Source organism: Delphinus delphis, chromosome 3, assembly GCF_949987515.2.
Source record: "Delphinus delphis chromosome 3, mDelDel1.2, whole genome shotgun sequence".
NCBI classification, from domain to species: domain Eukaryota; kingdom Metazoa; phylum Chordata; class Mammalia; order Artiodactyla; family Delphinidae; genus Delphinus; species Delphinus delphis.
Window position 1 is genome coordinate 50,995,560 of NC_082685.1, and position 18,850 is coordinate 51,014,409.

Sequence of the window (18,850 nt, forward strand, 5' to 3'; positions counted from 1 at the left end):
CCAGCAGAAAAGTTATCCAACGCCCAGTGCTTAAGTGAGAGACAACAAATTTGATCTTAAACTTCCCATTTCCTCAGACTTACAAGAAGCTGTTAGAGGTACAAATTTGAGTTACCCAACAGTGGAGGCTTCTCTGTGTTTTTCTTCTCACTAGAAAGTTCCTTTTGATTTTCCAGGATGCAAAATGTGGGACGGATCTCTGATGACTCCGTGTGGGCAAACAATACGAACACATATGCAACAGACATTTCAAAGTAATCCATTCAGATTATTATGAATTACAAAACCAGAAAGCAAACAAATGAAACCCCACCAAACCTTTTGGCTTTACAGTGCGATATACTAATGAAGAATAAGATGCCAGCCCTGGAACTCTCTATTTTTTGGAACGAAGATATGAAAAGTGTCCACTGCCCTATAAAATAATTTTTATATGTTTATATATTTTACATATCTAAGGTTTATTTGTACAATAGTTGATAATGACTAACATGTTATATATACCCTTTTTATAAACATTATTCACATACCTATTACATCATAAAGATTGTCTTTTGGTCTATTAAAAACATTGTACTGAAAAAAGAAGCAGAGACACAAGAGTCTATAGATTTTCTGCTGATATTCCCATGGAGGAGTGAAGTTTTCTCCTCTTTCATTTTCTCTTTCCTCCTTTTTCCCCCTAAACAACACCCTCTCCCCCTGACCCAGCATGCAGTAATAAGAAGCAACAATTCCAGAAGATGAAACTCAGACTTCATGGTTAGCAGACTATTCTCCGGTGCATTTCTGGGCTGACCTCATTCTAATCATTCTACTTCATCCTTGGCTGCATTCCCACCACCTCCAGCACTTTTTGACCCACGACAATTTGGAATATATGTGCTGGAGCTCACAGTCTGGAGATGAAAACTTTAGCAAATGGGGGAGCTTTTCTTATGCCTCTGAGTTTGGGTGGGAACAAATCATAGTCTTCATTTTGTGCTTTAGAAAAAAAATATTTTGTTTATTTGGCTAAGCAGTTTCAAAGGAAATTGAAATCTTCATAAAACCCTCCATGATACTATAAGACATGGAAAGTTCCCAGAGAAGAAAAAACAGCAAGTGTAAAAGTTAGGAGTGGTGGTTTCCTGTTATTCTAAACGTGAGAGGGGGAAGCCAGTCTAAGAAGAAGAAAGTCTGAGCGAGAGGGCCTTGGGGACAAAGCTATAATTAGCCAATGTGGTCTAATGGTTTCTGGGCGTTAAAAGTTGTATTGTTCCCCCATCCCCACCCAGCTTATACAACTTGCTTTTGTGTGGACAGTTTGCCTATACTTAACCTTTCTGTATATCACCTATAAAACTAAAATTCCTTCCAACTCTGACACTCTATGACTTTGCCCTGGCAAGTGAAGTCTTTGAAACCTACCTATAGGTGGGTTGTAAGGCCTCATGATTGTAACAAGAATCTGAAGGCAGCGTCTCTCTATTCATTGCTTCTGAGGAGCCAGCCAAACCCGAATTCATCCCAGAGGAAATGGAACCAACATTTAGTCACAGTAGTTCAGAGAAAAGGGATGACCGACAATTGGCAGTACCATCATGGACCACATGTAAGAAGGAGATGTTGTCACTGCATTGGCCTTTCTGTGGTCTCATCATACCTCTTGCTTCTCACCCACCTCTTGGCAGATAAAGCCAATGCTGTGGGGCTTCTTGTTGCCTATTATCACCTTCCCCTGGGGTTAACCAAGAGAAGGCTATGATTAAGAAGTCCATTAAGTTAGTCATCCCATTAAGACACAGGTGCCAGTTTGAGCCCTGCAAGTGACAGCTTCACACAGAGGAAAACATTTCTGTAACCACAAAATACAGTCCTTACTCAGCTCATGGTTTGGCTTGGCTCCTTACCAGCAGGACTGGATGAAAGACGGGGGATGCTTCAGTGCAAAATTATGATACTGAACTTCAAAACCATCTATCAATACACATCCAAATCATGCTGCGTTCCGGTCATTGTCTTTGGTAATCAAGGTGGCATGTGCTTTTAGAAATGAAACTCTTACTGATGTCTTAAGATGGGGGAGAAGATGAAAACACATGGCTCAAAGAGTCTGGGGGTATTTGTGCGTTTCATTTATCTGTACAATCTCTCTCTCAGGGTAGCACAGATAATTTAAAATTTATATTTTAAATTATAGTTTTTTGAAAAAATAGGGGTAGAATATCTTCTTTTGACTTCTTTAAGATGACTTATTTCTGAACAAAAAAGCCTGCATGGTTATAACTGATTTTTATATCTTTAGACTTGAAATAGCACTGCAGTCTGTGGCATCTCCCTTATAACATCATGCACGTTTCTTGTCTGAGATTATTTATGTACTAAGTCCTTATTTCCTTGATTGGTATATTCTAACAAGAACCCTCTGGATCATAAAGTATCAGGGTGGAAAGACAGAACGGAATTGGAATGGAAAAGAATGTGGATGTGGTGGCGTGATGCAGGAGGCACAGTCAGGGGAGGGAGTGAAGGCTGGGGACATTGTGAGGAAGCACTAGCCTCTCTGGCTTGAACATCTGAGAGGAGAATATTATGCCATCCCCTGTACTGCTCTAAATCTGAGCTGGAGCAATAGGCCAGACACAGTGTTGGGAGGCATTTGATGTTCGGTCTTTTCATTTGTCAGTTAGGTGCCAAGGTGTGAGAAATTGGCAAGACAAAGTTTGGCTTTGACAGCAGAACAGAATAACAGGAGGGCCAGGAGTCTGGTGTAACGTGTAGCGGCACATGACTCACGTGCTTTTCTCCAACCTGGCCCGCCACCCATTGATACTGTGGGAAGACACATTTGCTTTTTCTCCTATTACCCTGCTGTCTTGGAGGCCAGCCTACTGGTATTCCTGTACCATCCCTGATGTCCAAGGAGTATCACATGGTCCACAGCTCTGTACAGAGCGGTTTCCATTCAAGCAGACGATTTGCTCTCTTCAGTAACCGGTTATTGCTAGCTCCTCCTGGGAAGATCTCCAAGGCGGGGTCTGTGAAGGTGGAAAGGATTTTAGAATCTATTGTGTGTGAATGCAGCCTGGTTAGAACTGTAGTTCTTTAAAATTCTTAAGTCTTTTGGGCAGGAATTTGTCTTTTCATTTCACAAAAGAGATGTCGTTCGTCATATCGGGAGGTACACACTATCTACTTCCACATTACTGGAGATGCTAACTTTGATCTTTTGGTTAAGGTGGTTGTCTACCAGCTTTCTTCACTATAAAATTGTTATTTTCCCATTTGTGATTAATAAGTATCTTTTGAGGAGATACTCTGACACACTAGTTTTAATCCATTGATGACTTTTGCTCGAACCGATTGTTACTGCAGTGGTTGTCAAACTGGGATTTTAAAAAATTCCATCATTCCTTCTACAATTTTTAGTTGGCCCTGTACTGTAAGGAAGAGCTTTTCCTTCTCCCTCATTTCTTTATATAGTATGGACTCAGGGATTCCTATTTGAGTATTTGTAAGGATTATCATCCATTACTGCCAAAAATGAATAATCTGAATCTATTGATTAAGAAATGTCAGACAAAGCCTAATTGAGAGACATTCTGTAAAATAAATGGCCTATATTCTTTGAAATGCCAGGATCACGGAAGACAATGAATCTTGAGGAACTGTTCCAGATTAAAAGAAACTAAAGAGATATGACAAATGCAATATGTGGTCCTAGATGGGATCTTAGACAAGACATCAAAATCTGTTTTCTCTGTAAAGGAAAAGAATGGGACAGTTGGATAAGATCTGTAGTTAATAGTGCTATATCAGTGTTAATTTCCTGATTTTGGTAATTGCATTGTGATTATGTAACACCCTTGTTTTTAGGAAATACACACTGAAATGTTTAGGGGAAAACGGGCACTTGATTTTTAGCTTACTTCCAAACGGTTCAGAAAAATTATATATATAATTTATATTAAATTTTAATTTAATAATTAATTAATATATATGTACCTACATATATAAAAGAGAGGATCAAAACAAACATAGTAAAATGTTAATATCTAGGGAACCTAGTCCTGAAGGGTATACAGGAATTCCTTGTACTATTTTAGCAACATTTCTAAAAGTCTGAAATTATTTAAAAAATAAAGTTAAAATTCACGAGCCCCCAGAATTTCTCCAAAGCCTCAAATATTTTATTTTTGATTTCCAAACCCAACCTGCATTCCTGTCATCCCCACACATGTAGCCAAGGTCCTCCCCTTCCTGCCTAGCCCCTGGTGCCTCTTCTCTTCCCGAGGCTGAGGATGCTCGGAAGGGAGTGCAGCCAACACTTCCAGCTGCCCCTTGTCCAGGTGAGGGCAGGCGGTTTGGATGGGCATCACAGGAGCCGGCTGCTCTCTGTGACTTTGCTGCCAGTGCTTGGCTCTTGGCCCTTCTGAGTGCAAATGAAGTCCCAACTGACCATGCTGAAGGGGGACAGGAGAAAGCTAAAAGGATGATGGGAAATTGGTCCAATAACATTTAAAAAGATTTGCTTTCTAAAAGACCCAGGCTCGGAGTTTGTCCACAAGTGAATTCCCATGAAAACCCAGTAAAACAGGAAATAAGTAGGAGAGGGAGTTTTCTATCTCCTGCCCAATGTCTTTCATTTGGAGCCTGAGTCCTTTTCTATCCAACGACTCCTGCTGATTTAACAGGCCAGTTTTGTCTTTGGGGAAATTTTAGTGATGATCACAGACAGGTTCATTCTTTGCGGGGTGGCACAGGACAGCTGGATCTTGCAAGCAAAGCTTATGGGAAGTATCGGTTTTGGGAGTCTGATCAAAACCCACTCTCCAAAGGCAGAAGCATGAATTGTGGCTACGGAGACTAAGTGTACAGAGGAGCCTGAGCTTTCAAGCAGGCAGCCACATCTGGGCTAACAACTGAGCTTCTCTGCGCTCTCAGGGCCTGCCCATGCAAGACAGGACTTACGTGCCCCACTCAGAATAACAGCAAGTAAGAGCCATTGGAGGTTCCAGGTGGCTGCTTCCTATTCAACACGAGAAGCAGGAATGAATAGAAAGCCTGTGATTATGAGGACGCATTCTGCGTCCCATCATGACAATAAGTTATGCAGGATTTGGAGTTATGCTGTCTCCATCGTACACCCCCAAACATGGGCCGGAGCTTCAGCCTCCTATTCACAACTTTTATCCCTAAAAAGGGAAGACACCTGTGTTAGACATAGTCTGCTTCTCCTCCCTGTGCCTAAGTGGGTACCGGCACTGATGCTGGGCACCTGCCTCTGGAGATGGGTCAACCCGTTGCTATCACAGGGGGCCTGGAAATGGCTGCTTTGATCTGCACATCAGGCCTGGCATCAGCAGCTGGGGGCATATCCCTCCGAGACTGGAGGCAAGGTGATTTGAGACAACTGCTTCTGGATCTCAAGGGAGTAGTGGTGGTTTGTTAGCTCCTTAACTACCTTTGTTGTGATGTAGCATTTCTGAGGGTGAGCGCAGGGACAGGGAAGTAATAAGGAAGTAACTGCCAAGGGAAGGCCAGCTGCCACATGAATCTGATCTTCCAGGTTGTGCTAAATGATGTAGAAAGAACTTTAACTCTAAGATCCACTGACATTTTAATGGACACTCAAAAATCCCATCAGTGGCAGGAGGGGTGAATTTACCTATGGCTGGCGTTGTACAGTACTGGGTAGCAGCTCTTATCAGTCCTGTGTCTACAGACCAGGGGTTTTAGGATTAGGCAGGTAATAATGCTTTGCTTATTGAGCACTCAGGGGACAGGTCTGCTTGAAGTAGAAAACCCTGATGTCTGCAGGAAAGCTTTTGTGTCTCATCTTAAATGAGGTGGCAAGCAGCTAGCAGCATCCACTGGGGTCCGATTGCCTGGGTTTATTCCCAAGCTCCACCAAGTCCCAACTGTATGACCCCATGGAAACTATTTAATCTCTCTAGGTCTTAGTTTCTTTACCTGTAAAATGGGCATAGTAATAGTATTTACTTTGTATGGTTGTAGTGAGATTTTAAAATCAGTCAATATAAGTAAAGCACATAAAAGTGTCTGGCACAAGGCAGGGGGTCTGTCTATCATTGTTGGCTCAAAAGTATTACTATAAATTAAGAGACCTCTTCAAGGCTATTTATTATGTTCCTGGTTCTTGATTATCTCAAAGAATGGAAAACCCTACAGGTGGTGGATACAGATCATTAAACCGGCTCATGGTCACACTCATTACTGGAGTCTCTTTTGCCTTAAAAACCTGAATAGAGTTCTTAAAATTTTACATCCTAATCCACAAAATGAGGATAACAATAGCTCAGTATTTACTTTATATGATTGTCATGAGAGGGCCTCTATTATTCTTCCTATTATACAGATGAGAAAATTGAGACTCAGAGAGGTGAAGTGACTTGCTCAAAGTCACACAGTGAGTCACACTTGAGATCCAATGGGTGTTCTGATTCTATAGCCTGGGCTCTCCACTGCTAGGCCAGAGAAAGGTGAGCGGAAGAGAGTGAAGGAGATGGGGGGGGGGTGGGGAGGAAGAGGGAGGGAGGGAGGGAAGGGGAGAGGGAGACTCGCAACTAATAATAATATTCTTGGAATGAGTAAGTGGGCGTGGGAATTCAATACATATATCCTAATGATAACAAAGCAGATGACGTTTTATGCCTTGTCTACATAATTCGAAACAACCATTTTGACTGCGTAGAAAAATGACATTGCTTTTTGCTTGCTGCAGAATCATGGCTTTAAAGAGCTGTGAGGGCCAGTCCCTTTGGAAGGTGAGTACTTAAGATCCTGCAGTCCTGGAATGCTAGTGCCTGAGCCAAGCCCCTTGTTTGAGAGGTGAAACAGGGCTGGAGAAAATGGAAGTAACTTGCCTCTAAGCTTGTGGCATAGCCCATAAGTTCATCTTTCCTGTGAAGGTCCTTCTTGGCAGGAAAAAGAGGATTCATTTATTCTTCAATTGTTCATTCAACACATATTGAATGTATGATCAAAAATGTTTGATGAATGAATTTCCTTGACACTTTGAGCTTGTTCCTCTTTATCTCACTATGCTGCATGTCCGATTCCTTCTCAGTCTTCAAATCTCAGTTGAAATCTCACCTCCTTGGAGAATCCTTTCCTGGCCACCCTACCCAATGTAGTGCATACCCCCCCAGCCATTCTCCGTCCCCCCTCTTTGTTTCCTTCATAACATCTGTCATATAGAAACAATCCTGTGTGTTTAATGGTTTACCATTTACTCCCGTTCATGAAGGCAGGAACATTACTTGCTTTGTTCACTGCTGTATCCCAACTGTATGGGGCAAAACCTCACACACATAGATGCTCAATCAGTATTTGTTGAATGAAAATGAATGAATAAATGAATGAGGTGACACGATTTCTACCCAGGAAGAAAACATTCTGTGACTTTAAATGGAGATGGAGTGAGAGCTAGGACTTTGGCCTGGAGCCCCTTGGTCATAATGGCGTGTCCAGCTGGGGATTAACTAATCAGCACATGCATTTTCTGAATTACAAAGTGTGCCAGGGACATTTAATTTCTGTTAATTAGCACCGAGGAGGAGGGGTTGTTATCGAAATCACCAGCCAGCTGGAAGCATGTCCATGTCAGACCTATTTGCAAATCAGAATGGACATTTCATAAACCTTGTCAACCTTGTGAAGCTGCAAGTGAGTGCCCAGAGGGGCAGCACCAAGGTGCCCACCGGCTGCATTCGGGGTCACAGATGACCTTAAACCTCAAACCTTCAACAGATGAGGAGGTGAGGTGATAGGGACAACCAGAAGACAAAAGACTGATGAGGGTTATGGCATGAGATACATTTAAAAATAACTGTCATATTTCCTCAACCCTGGTGCCACTGACCAGCTGATCTGAAAAGTGAAGAGAACAAAGAAGCTGAGATTTCTAGTCTTACAGAGCCAGCCCCACTGCTTCCTTTCTGTGACCTTAGACAAGTGATTTATCCTCAGAGCCTCAGATCTGTTTGATCCATAAATAGGAGACAATAACACCCAACTCATGGAATTGTTGTGAATGTTAAATGAGAAAAGGCATGTAAACAGTCAAGATAGCTAACGTCACAGAGCATTTTCTAAGAGCTGGGCACTGTGCTAATGACCTCATGCCCATCATCTCTTTTAATCCCCACCAAACCACTCAAGGAAAGCACAGTTGGAACCTGCATTTTACAAGCAAGGGGACTAAAGTTTGGGAAGATTAAATGACTTCCCCATGATCACACAGGGAGGAAGCGCAGAGCCTGGATTTGAATCCTGGTCACCTGACTCACTGTGCATTTAACCACCCTGTAAATGACCCTCTAAGGAGTTAGCTCAGTCCCTGGCATTTAGTAGACGTGTAATGAATGGTAGTAAGAAGATTCTGTTCTTATTTTAGCATTTCTCCTGATCACCTGCCTTTGTCATGACTGCAGAATTCACTGCTAGGGTCCCTTCTGCACGCCAGCATCTGGCCTATCTGTCTTACTTAATCTTCCCAGTGACTCTGTGAAGTGTTGATTATTGTTTTCACTCCTCAGATGAGTAAAGAAAGTCTCAGAGAGGTTAGTTAACTTGGTCCAAGGTCAGACAGCCAAGAAGTGGTGGGGCCAGGATTTGAGCCCAGGGATATGTGATTCCAGAGCCCAGGTGGTTTCCTCTTCATTTCTCCATGCTGCCATCTTTCAGAACCTGTTTCACCTCAGTGGAGCTCTCCTGACAGCTGAAACACTTCTTCATTACTCCCTGCTCTTGCTTCTGAGCCTAGCTCTTTCTTGTACTCTGTTTTTGAATTGTGCCTCCATTCCCACTTATGGGTAATAGCTACCATTTATTGAACACTTTGATGTACCCCGTGTCACCATCAGAGCTGTACAAGCATGATCTCATTTAATCCTGCTGAGAACCCTATGAGGTGGAGGTTCTGATTCCCATTTTACAAATGAGAAAGCAGGTTTAGGGAGGTGGTGTAGCTTTCTCAAGTTGCTTCAGTCATTTGCCAAAGGAAACCTAACTAGTAAGTGACAAGCTGGGACCAAACCCCAGATGATTTGGTTCCAAAACCCGTCACCCTAGCTATTATATTGTTTCTCCATATCTTGTAAGGTTCTAGTGGATTGGGAATACAGCTAGAATAGCTACCCCCAAATCCTTGTTGACTGATGTGTTAAAATTTAGTCCTTTACTGGAGGTCTCCATGAAGAAGGTCCAAGCTATCAAATTTGCCAAATCTAAAAAGACTGTAAGCTTAAAAAAGAATTCAGTTTATCAATAGAATGTGCAGGATGGAATATTTGGAAATGTGGTTCTGATATCTAAAATTAGCCTTCCATTCCAAACAGTATGGTGCCTTCCGGCTGTCTGACTGCTCTGTCCTTTGTCATGGAAGCTGATGCCATCTCTCTCGAGCTGTGACTGACATGTTCTCCTCAGGCAGACCTCAGGCAGTGCGGTCCTCCAGCTCTCTCCTAGACAGAGATGGAAAGCATCTCCCAAGGAACTGGGTGGGGAAGGCGTAGGGATCCAGGTACAACCCTTTGAAGGTGATATTTGTTTGAATTCCTCTATGGTCCCCCAGGCGTTTTTGCTGTCTCCTTATGTTTTGATTCACGCTTGCTTTTGCTTATTTGTGAGAGTCTCCTGACTGCAAATAGTTCTCACAATCCTCTCAGATGGTCCAGGGAGTTGTTTTCATGGGAAGGACATTAGGATGGCTCTGGCCTCTAGGACACGTGCGACTGACAGCCGTCAAACTCTGACATTGCAAGTGGCCTTCATCAAGTCGGTCGGTCACGCTAGCATTGATTCTAACAGTGTTCACCAGGGATACACAAAATGGCCTTTGCGAATGCATTTTGCCTTTCTCCCTGGGTCTTGGCTGGCATCCTTTTAGTCCTTACCAGGCTGCAGCTCTTGTCCATCCAGCAGTGACCCTATCTGCATAATTAGCTTGCATCTGTGGGTGTGTATTTACCCACCCGCCCCCGAAAGCAATTGCCTTTGAACTTCGGAAAAATACCAGCATGGAACACTGGAAGGTGTCAGCTCTCTGAGTCCTCTTGTTCCCACAGAGAAGATGAAAGTGGGGGTCATTTTGGAAATCATGTTCCCCTTCTTCTGGACTCTGTATCCTTTAGAGTGAGGACAGGCAAAACTGGAGGTAAACTCAAGAAGAGGGAGAGATCTAGGGAATGCAAAATAATCATTGTGTTTTGATGTCAATGATCCAGAACCACATTGCAAGCTTTGGTTCTTTTACAAGTTGCTGGGCTGTGTCTGGCCGCCCTTGCAGCAGGCGTAGATTTGCTTTTTGGATTTCTCTGTACAGAACACTCTCAGTCACCTTCTTTCCCGTCCCTACTTCTTGGATGATAAGACCCTTGTATGGGTTGGCTAAAGAGTTCGTTTGGGTTTTTCTGTTAAGATGTTATGGAAGAACCTGAACGAATTTTTTGGCCAACCCAACACTTATTCTCTGGGAGGACTTGACCGCCTGAGTTAAACCATTCCCCCACCCCCGTCTTCATCCTCACCCCTGTGGTCTCAGCAGCACACACACATTTGTGCAACCTCTCCAACCTCAACCGTGTTATGTGCTTACAGTTGCTATTGAAGAAGAGGGATGTGGTGATTTAAGATTAAGGTTTAGATTTAGAGTCCTGGGTTCTAGTTCTTGTTGCCTTGGACAGGTCATTTGACCTGTGAGTCATAATTCTAATCCCTAAAATGGAATAATAGCAGTACCTGCATTCATAGGGTTGGGTAGGATTGGATGGCATAATGCATGTACAGTGCTTGGTACACAGTAGGTGCTCAGTAAATGGTGACAGTTATTTCTGGATGAAGAATCAGTAGTCTCCCTTCCATCTCAAACTAATTATGTGACCTTAATCAAGGCATTAAAATATCCGGAGTCTCAGTTTTTTGATCTGTAGTCTGGGGACAAAAATAATTTTTCTCTGCACTCTTCGCGAGGTTCTTATAAGAATTTGGTGGCAGCAGCAGCAAGATCTGTTTTAGTTTCAGAAGTTGAGGAGCTACTCTGGTTTTTGCAGTTGGCTACCCAGAGGCTCCAGACAACACCCAGAGGAGAGCTAGGTAGAAAACCCTGTATTTAAACAATGCAGGCACAGCCACAGCCCATATTTTCTCTACTTAGGAGCAACAAGTTCTCCTAAAACAGCTGTACTTGGAAGAACTCTTGTAAAAACCCCTTTAAACTCAAACTTCTCAAAACCAGACGTGCTGGTGCATCAAAATCTCAATTCCCAGCAATGAATCAAAGCTTTAGAGTCCCAGTGACAGAAGCCAGATGGGAGTCCAAATATTCAGGCAGGGTATCTATGGCCCCAGGTTGCAATATTTGCTTTGACTAGTGCTTACTGAGTACCTCTATGAGCTGCACTCAGAGTTCAATATGGTACATGATTGGGAAATTTACAGGGAGTGATATGCATGGAATTCAGGACAGTGGTTGTGAAGGAAGTGGGGTGGTGGGGAAGGAAGGAATGGGACTGGGAGAAGCACACAGCAGGTTTCAATTATTTTTTAAAAAGCTAGGTGGTGGGTATATGGTTATTGGTTTTATTATCCTATATATTTCTATAGAACATTTAATTATAAAAGGGGAGAAAAGCAGAGGGAGCCCAAAATCCAGAAAAAAGTAATAAGAAACAACATTCTGTGAGGGCCATATGTATTTTTATCTATCCTGGTAACTACTTTATTTCTGTTGCCTCTCATAGAGCCTGGTCCAGAGTACGTGATGAATGAACTGTTGTTGAATGAATGGATGGAGGGAGGGATGGATGGTTGGACGGGTGAATCTAATGCTCCTCCATCCCATCGTCTTCGATCCCACCTCTGCTGCATCCCATTTGTCAAAGTATAGGTCAATAGGCAGAAGGGCTTCCTGGGAACATTTTGTTCCTGCTCTGGTCTAGGGCACAATACTATGGCCTGGCCAACAGCAGGTGGCTTTGATCATCATTTAACATTGCTCTATTTCAAGAAAAACGTCCTTGTGAGATTTATCCTCAGGGACACCAACCTGCTGCAGGGCTCTCTGGAGTTAACTCCTCTGGCTTAGTCTTGCCTGCCAAACACATTCCCCTAGGTGACTGCCTTTCAGGCTCACCTAAGAGGTTTCTGTAAGTGCTAACACTCCTTTCACTTAGCCCAAGGGGGAACTGGAGTCTTTACTCTCAAGACTAAGTAAGAGAAGCATCAGTGACAGCAGCTGCTGCCCCAGGAGAGCCCAGCTTGTTAAGTACTTGCTCCCAGCTGCAGAGGCTTGAGAGGCCCTCGTTATTCTACCTGCTTCAGCTTCTCACTTCCTGGGAAGGGAGTCAGAGGCTGTGGGGCTGCCCGTGTGAATAGGGGCTGGGGAGAGGATCAAGATGGAGGCCTGCTCATCTTATTGAAGCAAATTATGTGCTTCCATACCTGCCAGCATGATGCCAGAGGAGCTGGGAAGCTGAAGTGCATTACTTATGCCTATGAAACTCTTAGCTGAAAAAGGTAGGTGAATGGGCATGGAAATGCTCATCCTCCAAGTCAGCTCCTTTCCTAAGCTAGGGGCCTGATGAAGGTGCTTGTCGAGGGATGAACAGTGGCCAGGATGGGGGTTGGGAAGAGTGTCAGGTTTGACAGCAGTGCTCTCAACCTCTGGGCCTTATTCTCTATAATAGGGTAACAGTCAAGATATTTAGTAATCAGTATGGCATAGGCACTAGCCAATCAGCATGAAGAAGGGCTTTATTGCTGGAGGTCTCAGCTGCAGCTGGCCTTAGCTTTTTAGCTGTTGGATGGGAGAGCGATGGGGAGGACGACATGGAGAAAGGGCCAGGGTGTGGGAGGGGGGAGAGGTCTTGGGGAGCTCAGAGCATCTACTATTCACCTATCAGTACAGGACGATTTCAATATATTAACCACCAGTGAGGTCATACTCCTGCTGAATGTCAGATCCAAATGTCAGCTCTGCTATACCACATGAGAAAGGTGAATCTGATTCTCATACTTCATGTGCCTCAGAATCACTTGGGGAGCTTGTTGAAAGCACAGAGGCTTAGTCCCCACCTCAAAACTACTGAACGACACCCTGTAGGGCCCTGGCTTGGCCTGCTATGCTCCTGAGACCTGTGTGCCTGGATCAGTGGATGTCTGGGGATCCAGCTGTAACTTTCAAGGGGTTTATGATGCCTCTGGGAGATGAAGTCAAGCACGCAGTCTCTAGGGGAACGCGCCCAGTTCAGGTGCAGGTCGTGTGAGTGAGTGAAGCAGGCTACTGGGGCTGCGTGGCAAATTGAAGAGCGCATGTCCGTTTCACGGCAATTGCAGCCCCATCAGACGGCTGCCAGTCGGGAGCGCAGGCCTGGCGTGGACGGACCTTCTGAATTGTCAAGGGAAGTTGGAAGTCAGTGAATCAGCTCTGCATCTCACCAAGTCACAGGTAGGGCGTCGCTTTAAACTCTTCCTGCTACAAAAGCTCTGTCTGTGGGAGGGGGAAGGGTGGAGGAGGTGCAGCTGGTTCTGCGCGATAAGGGAAGGAGACAAGTTTTAAGTGAGGCCCTTGATGCTGCTCAAGTCAAGTGTGACTCCACCATTTCCTTAGGTGTGGCCCTCAGAGTCTGTCCTCAGCTGGTTGCGCCCCTCCTTCACCTCTCAGATGCCCCCCCTGCTCTCTGCCCCCGCCCCCAGGCAGAGCCTGCCCTCCGCAGCTTTCCTAGCACTGAGGTGTCAGGTCTGATCACGGGGTGAAGGGGCACCTCTTCTAGGGGCTCTGAGTCTTAGCTGAGGGGATGGAGCTCTCACAGGATGGAATATCTGGCTTCAGACGTGAGGTGCTAGGGATCCCACTGGGATCCCGGGAATGTTCCACAAAGGAGTAGATTCCTCTGTACTTAGGTGCAAGAGAACTCGGCTTGATTGCTACGTTTAAACCCATTGCCAATGCTGCTTTCCCTGCTTGGGCACCCACCCCTTTGTCTGCCTGACTCTTCTTGTCCTTCAGGACTCAGACTGTGTTGTGACCTCCGTGACTAGGCTGCTTGGTCTCCTTTTAGCACCACATCCCCGGACAGGCCCTTGTTTTCGGCTTTTGCACCCGGAATTTCGATGGTCTGCTTCCTTAAAAACATTCAAGGCTAACATTTATCAGGTGTTCACTATGTGCCAGCATGGTTCCAGTCACTTTATTATCTCAGTTAACCCTCACAATAGCCCAGTGAGGTTGGCACTATTATCGTTCCTATTTAAGAAGACAAGGCTCAGACAGGTTAAGTAACTTGCCCAGCATCACATAGCTAGCACGTGGTAAATGAAGATTTGGACCCAGTCTTTGTGCAGCAGAGCCTGCAATTGTAACCACTGCATTATGCCACCTCCTTGCAGTTTGAAGTCAGTGGCCTGACATCAAGGATGGTCTCTTGGTTCATGTAGCGTAGTCCCAAGTTAGACTCTGAAGTTAGATAGGGTGAGGGCAGCTATCAAACTCGCTCTGTCACTGTCTGTGGTTACCCTTCAAGCCTCAGTTTCCTTGGCTCTATAATGGGGACAACTGTACTTGCCTTATAAGGTTATGGTGGACGTTATAGGAGAGGATGTCTCTCTTGTTCTCATTGCAGTACCCAGCTCATAGGAATATCTGAAACATGGTCGTAGAATAAATGATGGGCAGTGCCCAGCGAGTTCAACTTGTACTGCCCCTTTCAAATCCTCATATGACTCCACAGAGATGGGATTTGGTTTGGGAGGGAGTGGGTCTGATGCGGGGCATGGGGGAAGAAGGCTGGATGGAATGGGGATGGCCAGCCTCTGGTGTTGTTTACATTTCTCAGAGAGGTTACTCTATAGAGATCGTGGACAATGGGAAGAATATTCTGTTTCATTTGGAGGGTATGGATTGTATCTTCACTACGCCCAAACAACCTGCTTTTCAGCCACAACAGTTAAACATTAACTGGCTCCGTTGCTACTGAGGCACTAAATGTCTGGCTGGCTGGGCATGCCGTGTATCTGCCACTCTGGGTGTAGATTGCTAAACTCATTAACTCACCGAGAGTGCTTTTTGGGGTAAATACGAGGTGTAAGTACTCATATTTTGACAAATCATACAATGCCTGCCTGTCTTTATGACTTTTCCCCATTTCTCCATCTGGATTACTATATTCAGCTCATTGAGTCATGCAGTTGGGCCTGACAATTTTTGTGGAATAGACGTGGGTCCCTATCACACAGAAACACCAGAGCATGTGACCACATTGGCTCTACCAACCCCAAAGGTCTGACACAGGTGCAGTATTCCTTGGCAGGATTATGGTTTGGTTTTTGTTTTATTAAGGCCTGGAAAAGTCTTGACAATTTAGTTTGCCAAGTGTGTGGTTGGTACATAAAATATGGATGTTTTTAATCCCAGGATCTTCAAGAACTGTCCAGGGAGAAGGTCTAATTAGACCTGCCTTTTTTTTTTTTTTGTGGTATGCGGGCCTCTCACTGCTGTGGCCTCTCCCACTGCGGAGCACAGGCTCCGGACGCGCAGGCTCAGCGGCCATGGCTCGCGGGCCCAGCCACTCCGCAGCATGTGGGATCCTCCCGGACCGGGGCACGAACCAGTGTCCCCCGCATCGGCAGGCGGACTCTCAACCACTGCGCTGCCAGGGAAGCCCAGCCTTTTGTTTTTTTAAATGACATCCAGGCTTAGTAGCAAATGGCATTTATGCACTAAAGTGCCCACATTGATGGGCATGCAATGAATGTTAAATCACAACAATTAAGTTAAATGAGAATTAATGATTTGTCTTACAGCATTGCCTCCACTCCCTGGGGTGCTCTTTTACCCCCGTTTACAAGGCTTTGCCTGGCTGGTCCCACTCACTTCAGCCCCATCTTAGTGGGGTCACCTACTTTTGCAGACTCCATCCTTCTTTCCCCACCTGTCAAGAATGTCAAGGCTGCTCTCCTACTCTTTTATCTTCTTCCCTGACACTTCCCCTAATCCTCTTTCTCTCTCACTCTCATCACCTCCCCACTCTCTCCTCCATATTTTCTTCACTCTCCTCCTTCTTACCCACTTTTCCTCTCCAACCTTATTTGTCCAGTCCCTTTTTATAGAAACTTTCCTCTAGAAGGCACCCCCAACCCAGCTGTGGATTGGCATCTTCTCAGTGACATTGTTGCCTTATTCTGCACCCTGGTGAAACAGCTAGTCTGCCCCAAATACAAGAAATCAGTGAAAGTAAAGACTGTTGCAATGCAAACAGAATGTATATCTAAACTCAAACCCCTTACCAAGCTGTTTCTAAGCATGCATTGTTTTCTTGGGGAAATCAGACTAGAGCCAGGATGAATGAATTGTCCGTAACACCATACAAGACCCCTCTCCACGAGTACGTGATTCCTGCTTATCTATCGTGTAGGATTATACGTGGGCAAACAGATTGAGAAGCTTAAAGTATGATGGTAGTCAGCTTTCTTTCTGACCTTGTTTGGAGCAAAGCCAGGAAGCTGTCTCTCCTTGGTTTAGAGGGTTCTTGGAATGTTCAAAGTATCTGTCTCACACCCTTCCCAGAAATTCTCCCTTGGCAGCCAGGATTATGACGATGGAAGCACAAAGATATGGTGGCTACTAGTGGCTGGTGTCTAGGTCCCAGAAGATGGCAGAAGCTGTTCTAAGATGTTGAGGTCAAAGAAGTAATGCCAGCATTCCACCATTGTGACCCCCCTGGCTGAAGCCCCTTTTATAACATCATAGAAATTCTACACAGAACCCAGAGGATGAGAGGCTGCACACTCCACGCTGGGGAATAGAGTGGGCAGGATGAGCTCCCATTCCTTGGTCTGGGTAGTGGCCTTGCTACATTGAATCATTATGTTTGGAAGGTCATCTAGTCTATCTTCCCAGCGAGGGCAGGAATCCCCACTCCCACCTGTCCTTTCCTGGAGGTAAAATGGGCAGAACAAGGACCCATGCTTGAGTCCCCAAAGAATGGCAGGACGCCCTCAGTGGAGGCATACTGTATTTAAATGCAATTCACCTCTTTGGGGTCTAGGAAAAGCCACCTGTAGATTCATTTGCTGGGAAACACGGTCTGCGTGGTCGAGGCAGTGGGCGCTGGGGCCATGATTTTGCTAAAGGTTGACTTCCTCCGGAGGTCTGTCTGCTGTCCAGAATGGCAGCCGCTTCGGTGGGCGAATAGGACGGTCATCTCTGGGCCCAAGGGGGCTGCTTCAGGCTGGGACCCCTTCGGGGTGGCTGGTTGTTCAGGCTTCCCAGAGGTGTGATGTTTGGCGGGAGGAGGGCTGTAATTCTGAAATCTCACGGTTTTGACTTGCTGTAAGACAGAGGAGAGCAAAGGGACATAGGTGAGTGGGAGACCTGTGCTATTTCCCCCTGGGACTTGGTTCATGCTGTTTCTCTACACTTGCCCCTTCCTGGAATGCCTCATTCACGTGTTCATCCAGCAAATACCTGTGTCTGTCATGAGTGTCGACCATGCATCACCACTCTGTCAGGTGCTGTGAAGCCAAGAGTGAACAAAACCGCCCTGACAAATGACAATGATAACCAGTGCTACTGCGGGGGAAGCAGAAGATGCTGGGAATGCGGAGAAGTATCCAACTGAAGCTGGAATGGGCCTTGTCCGAGAAGGCCTCTTAGAGGCAGAGTTATTTCAGTCGAGAACTGAAGAACGACTGGGAATTAGCTACGAGAAATAGGGGGGACAACCACCTACCTGAGAATAGGGTCCTTCACCTCCCCTCTCTCCTTCCCACCTGCCCACCTGCCAGTAAGGCCTCCCTGCTGACTCCATCCAGACAGTTCCTTCATAAACCCTCAGAGCAGAGTTAGCCAACTGGACACTGCTGACTGAATATAGTCTGCAGAAAGTCTGGGAGTTTGATTCAGTTGCTAACACATTAAAAATTGGGAGATGCATATAAAAATCAGCATTTTATATGTCCCTTAAGATAATCAAAGGGCAGGCACACTGGGGCCTGTGCCCCATTCTGGCAGCAACTGGCTGGAGCTGATTAGCAGGTCCCGCTTTATGTGGGAGTCAATGATCTGATGTTTGCATAAGCCCTTCCTCTCTCCCTTCTTTCCTAGCCTGTTATAGATCTTGTATATTAGATATTCCTTTGGCCATTCCCTATCTTACAGCTTAATAAAGTGTTCTGTGCTACTGCTCAGAAATCTTTTTTTTTCCTGTGAAATTCAATCCCAATGTCTTGAGATTGAAAGGTGAGTGGGAGACCAAATGTCTTCATTCTTTTGACCCTTACCATGTCCAGCGGAGGTCTGGGCACTTACTAAACACAGTTTGAGGGCTGCAGCTAATGGCTTGGGGGTAACTGACAAGTGAGGTCTGGAAAACTTTGAATTATTTGAATACCGTAATTCAGAAGAAGAACTCTCAACATTTAAATCAGTTAACACTAACTTTTTCCAAATGCCTTTCCCTGCAAGCTTATAGCTTAGTTTTTGTGTCAGATCTCAGTTCTACTCCAGACACTCATGTGTGTCAGCTGTGTGCTTTTGGGTAATGTACTTTAACTCCATAAGCCTTCATGTCCTCATTTTTAAATGAGGATGACAATAATAATTATAGCTACATCAGAAGGTTGTTGTCAGAATTAAATGAGATAGGACATGTGAAGTACGCAGCACAGTGCCTGCTAGGTCGTTAGCATTCAGTAAATGCTTAACAAAGAGGAGGAAACCACACCATCTTTCCATTTGGAGGGAAATGGGTGATGGTAGTGATGGTGATGTTGGTGGTGATGGTGGTGGTGATAGTGATAGTAACGGTGGTGGTGCGATGTTCAATACACTAAAAGATAACAGTCA

General features: G+C 45.0%; 1 protein-coding gene across 3 annotated transcripts in view; it reads right to left on the minus strand.

Annotated features, from left to right (window-relative positions):
- Positions 1 to 2,998: 2,998 nt before the first annotated feature.
- Positions 2,999 to 18,850, minus strand: part of SH3RF2 (SH3 domain containing ring finger 2) — a 140,140-nt gene continuing 124,288 nt past the window's right edge. Inside the window, exons 10-11 of one of the 3 annotated variants that reach the window (XM_060008612.1) lie at positions 17,037 to 17,333; positions 2,999 to 3,020 (exon numbers count right to left, since the gene is read on the minus strand). In XM_060008612.1, the coding sequence (XP_059864595.1) occupies positions 17,070 to 17,333 (264 nt within the window). In that variant the 3' untranslated portion in view covers positions 2,999 to 3,020; positions 17,037 to 17,069. Of the gene's footprint in view, positions 3,021 to 11,571; positions 13,534 to 16,926; positions 17,334 to 18,850 lie in introns of those variants that run through there. The other 2 variants (XM_060008611.1, XM_060008610.1) reach the window with 2 other exon arrangements.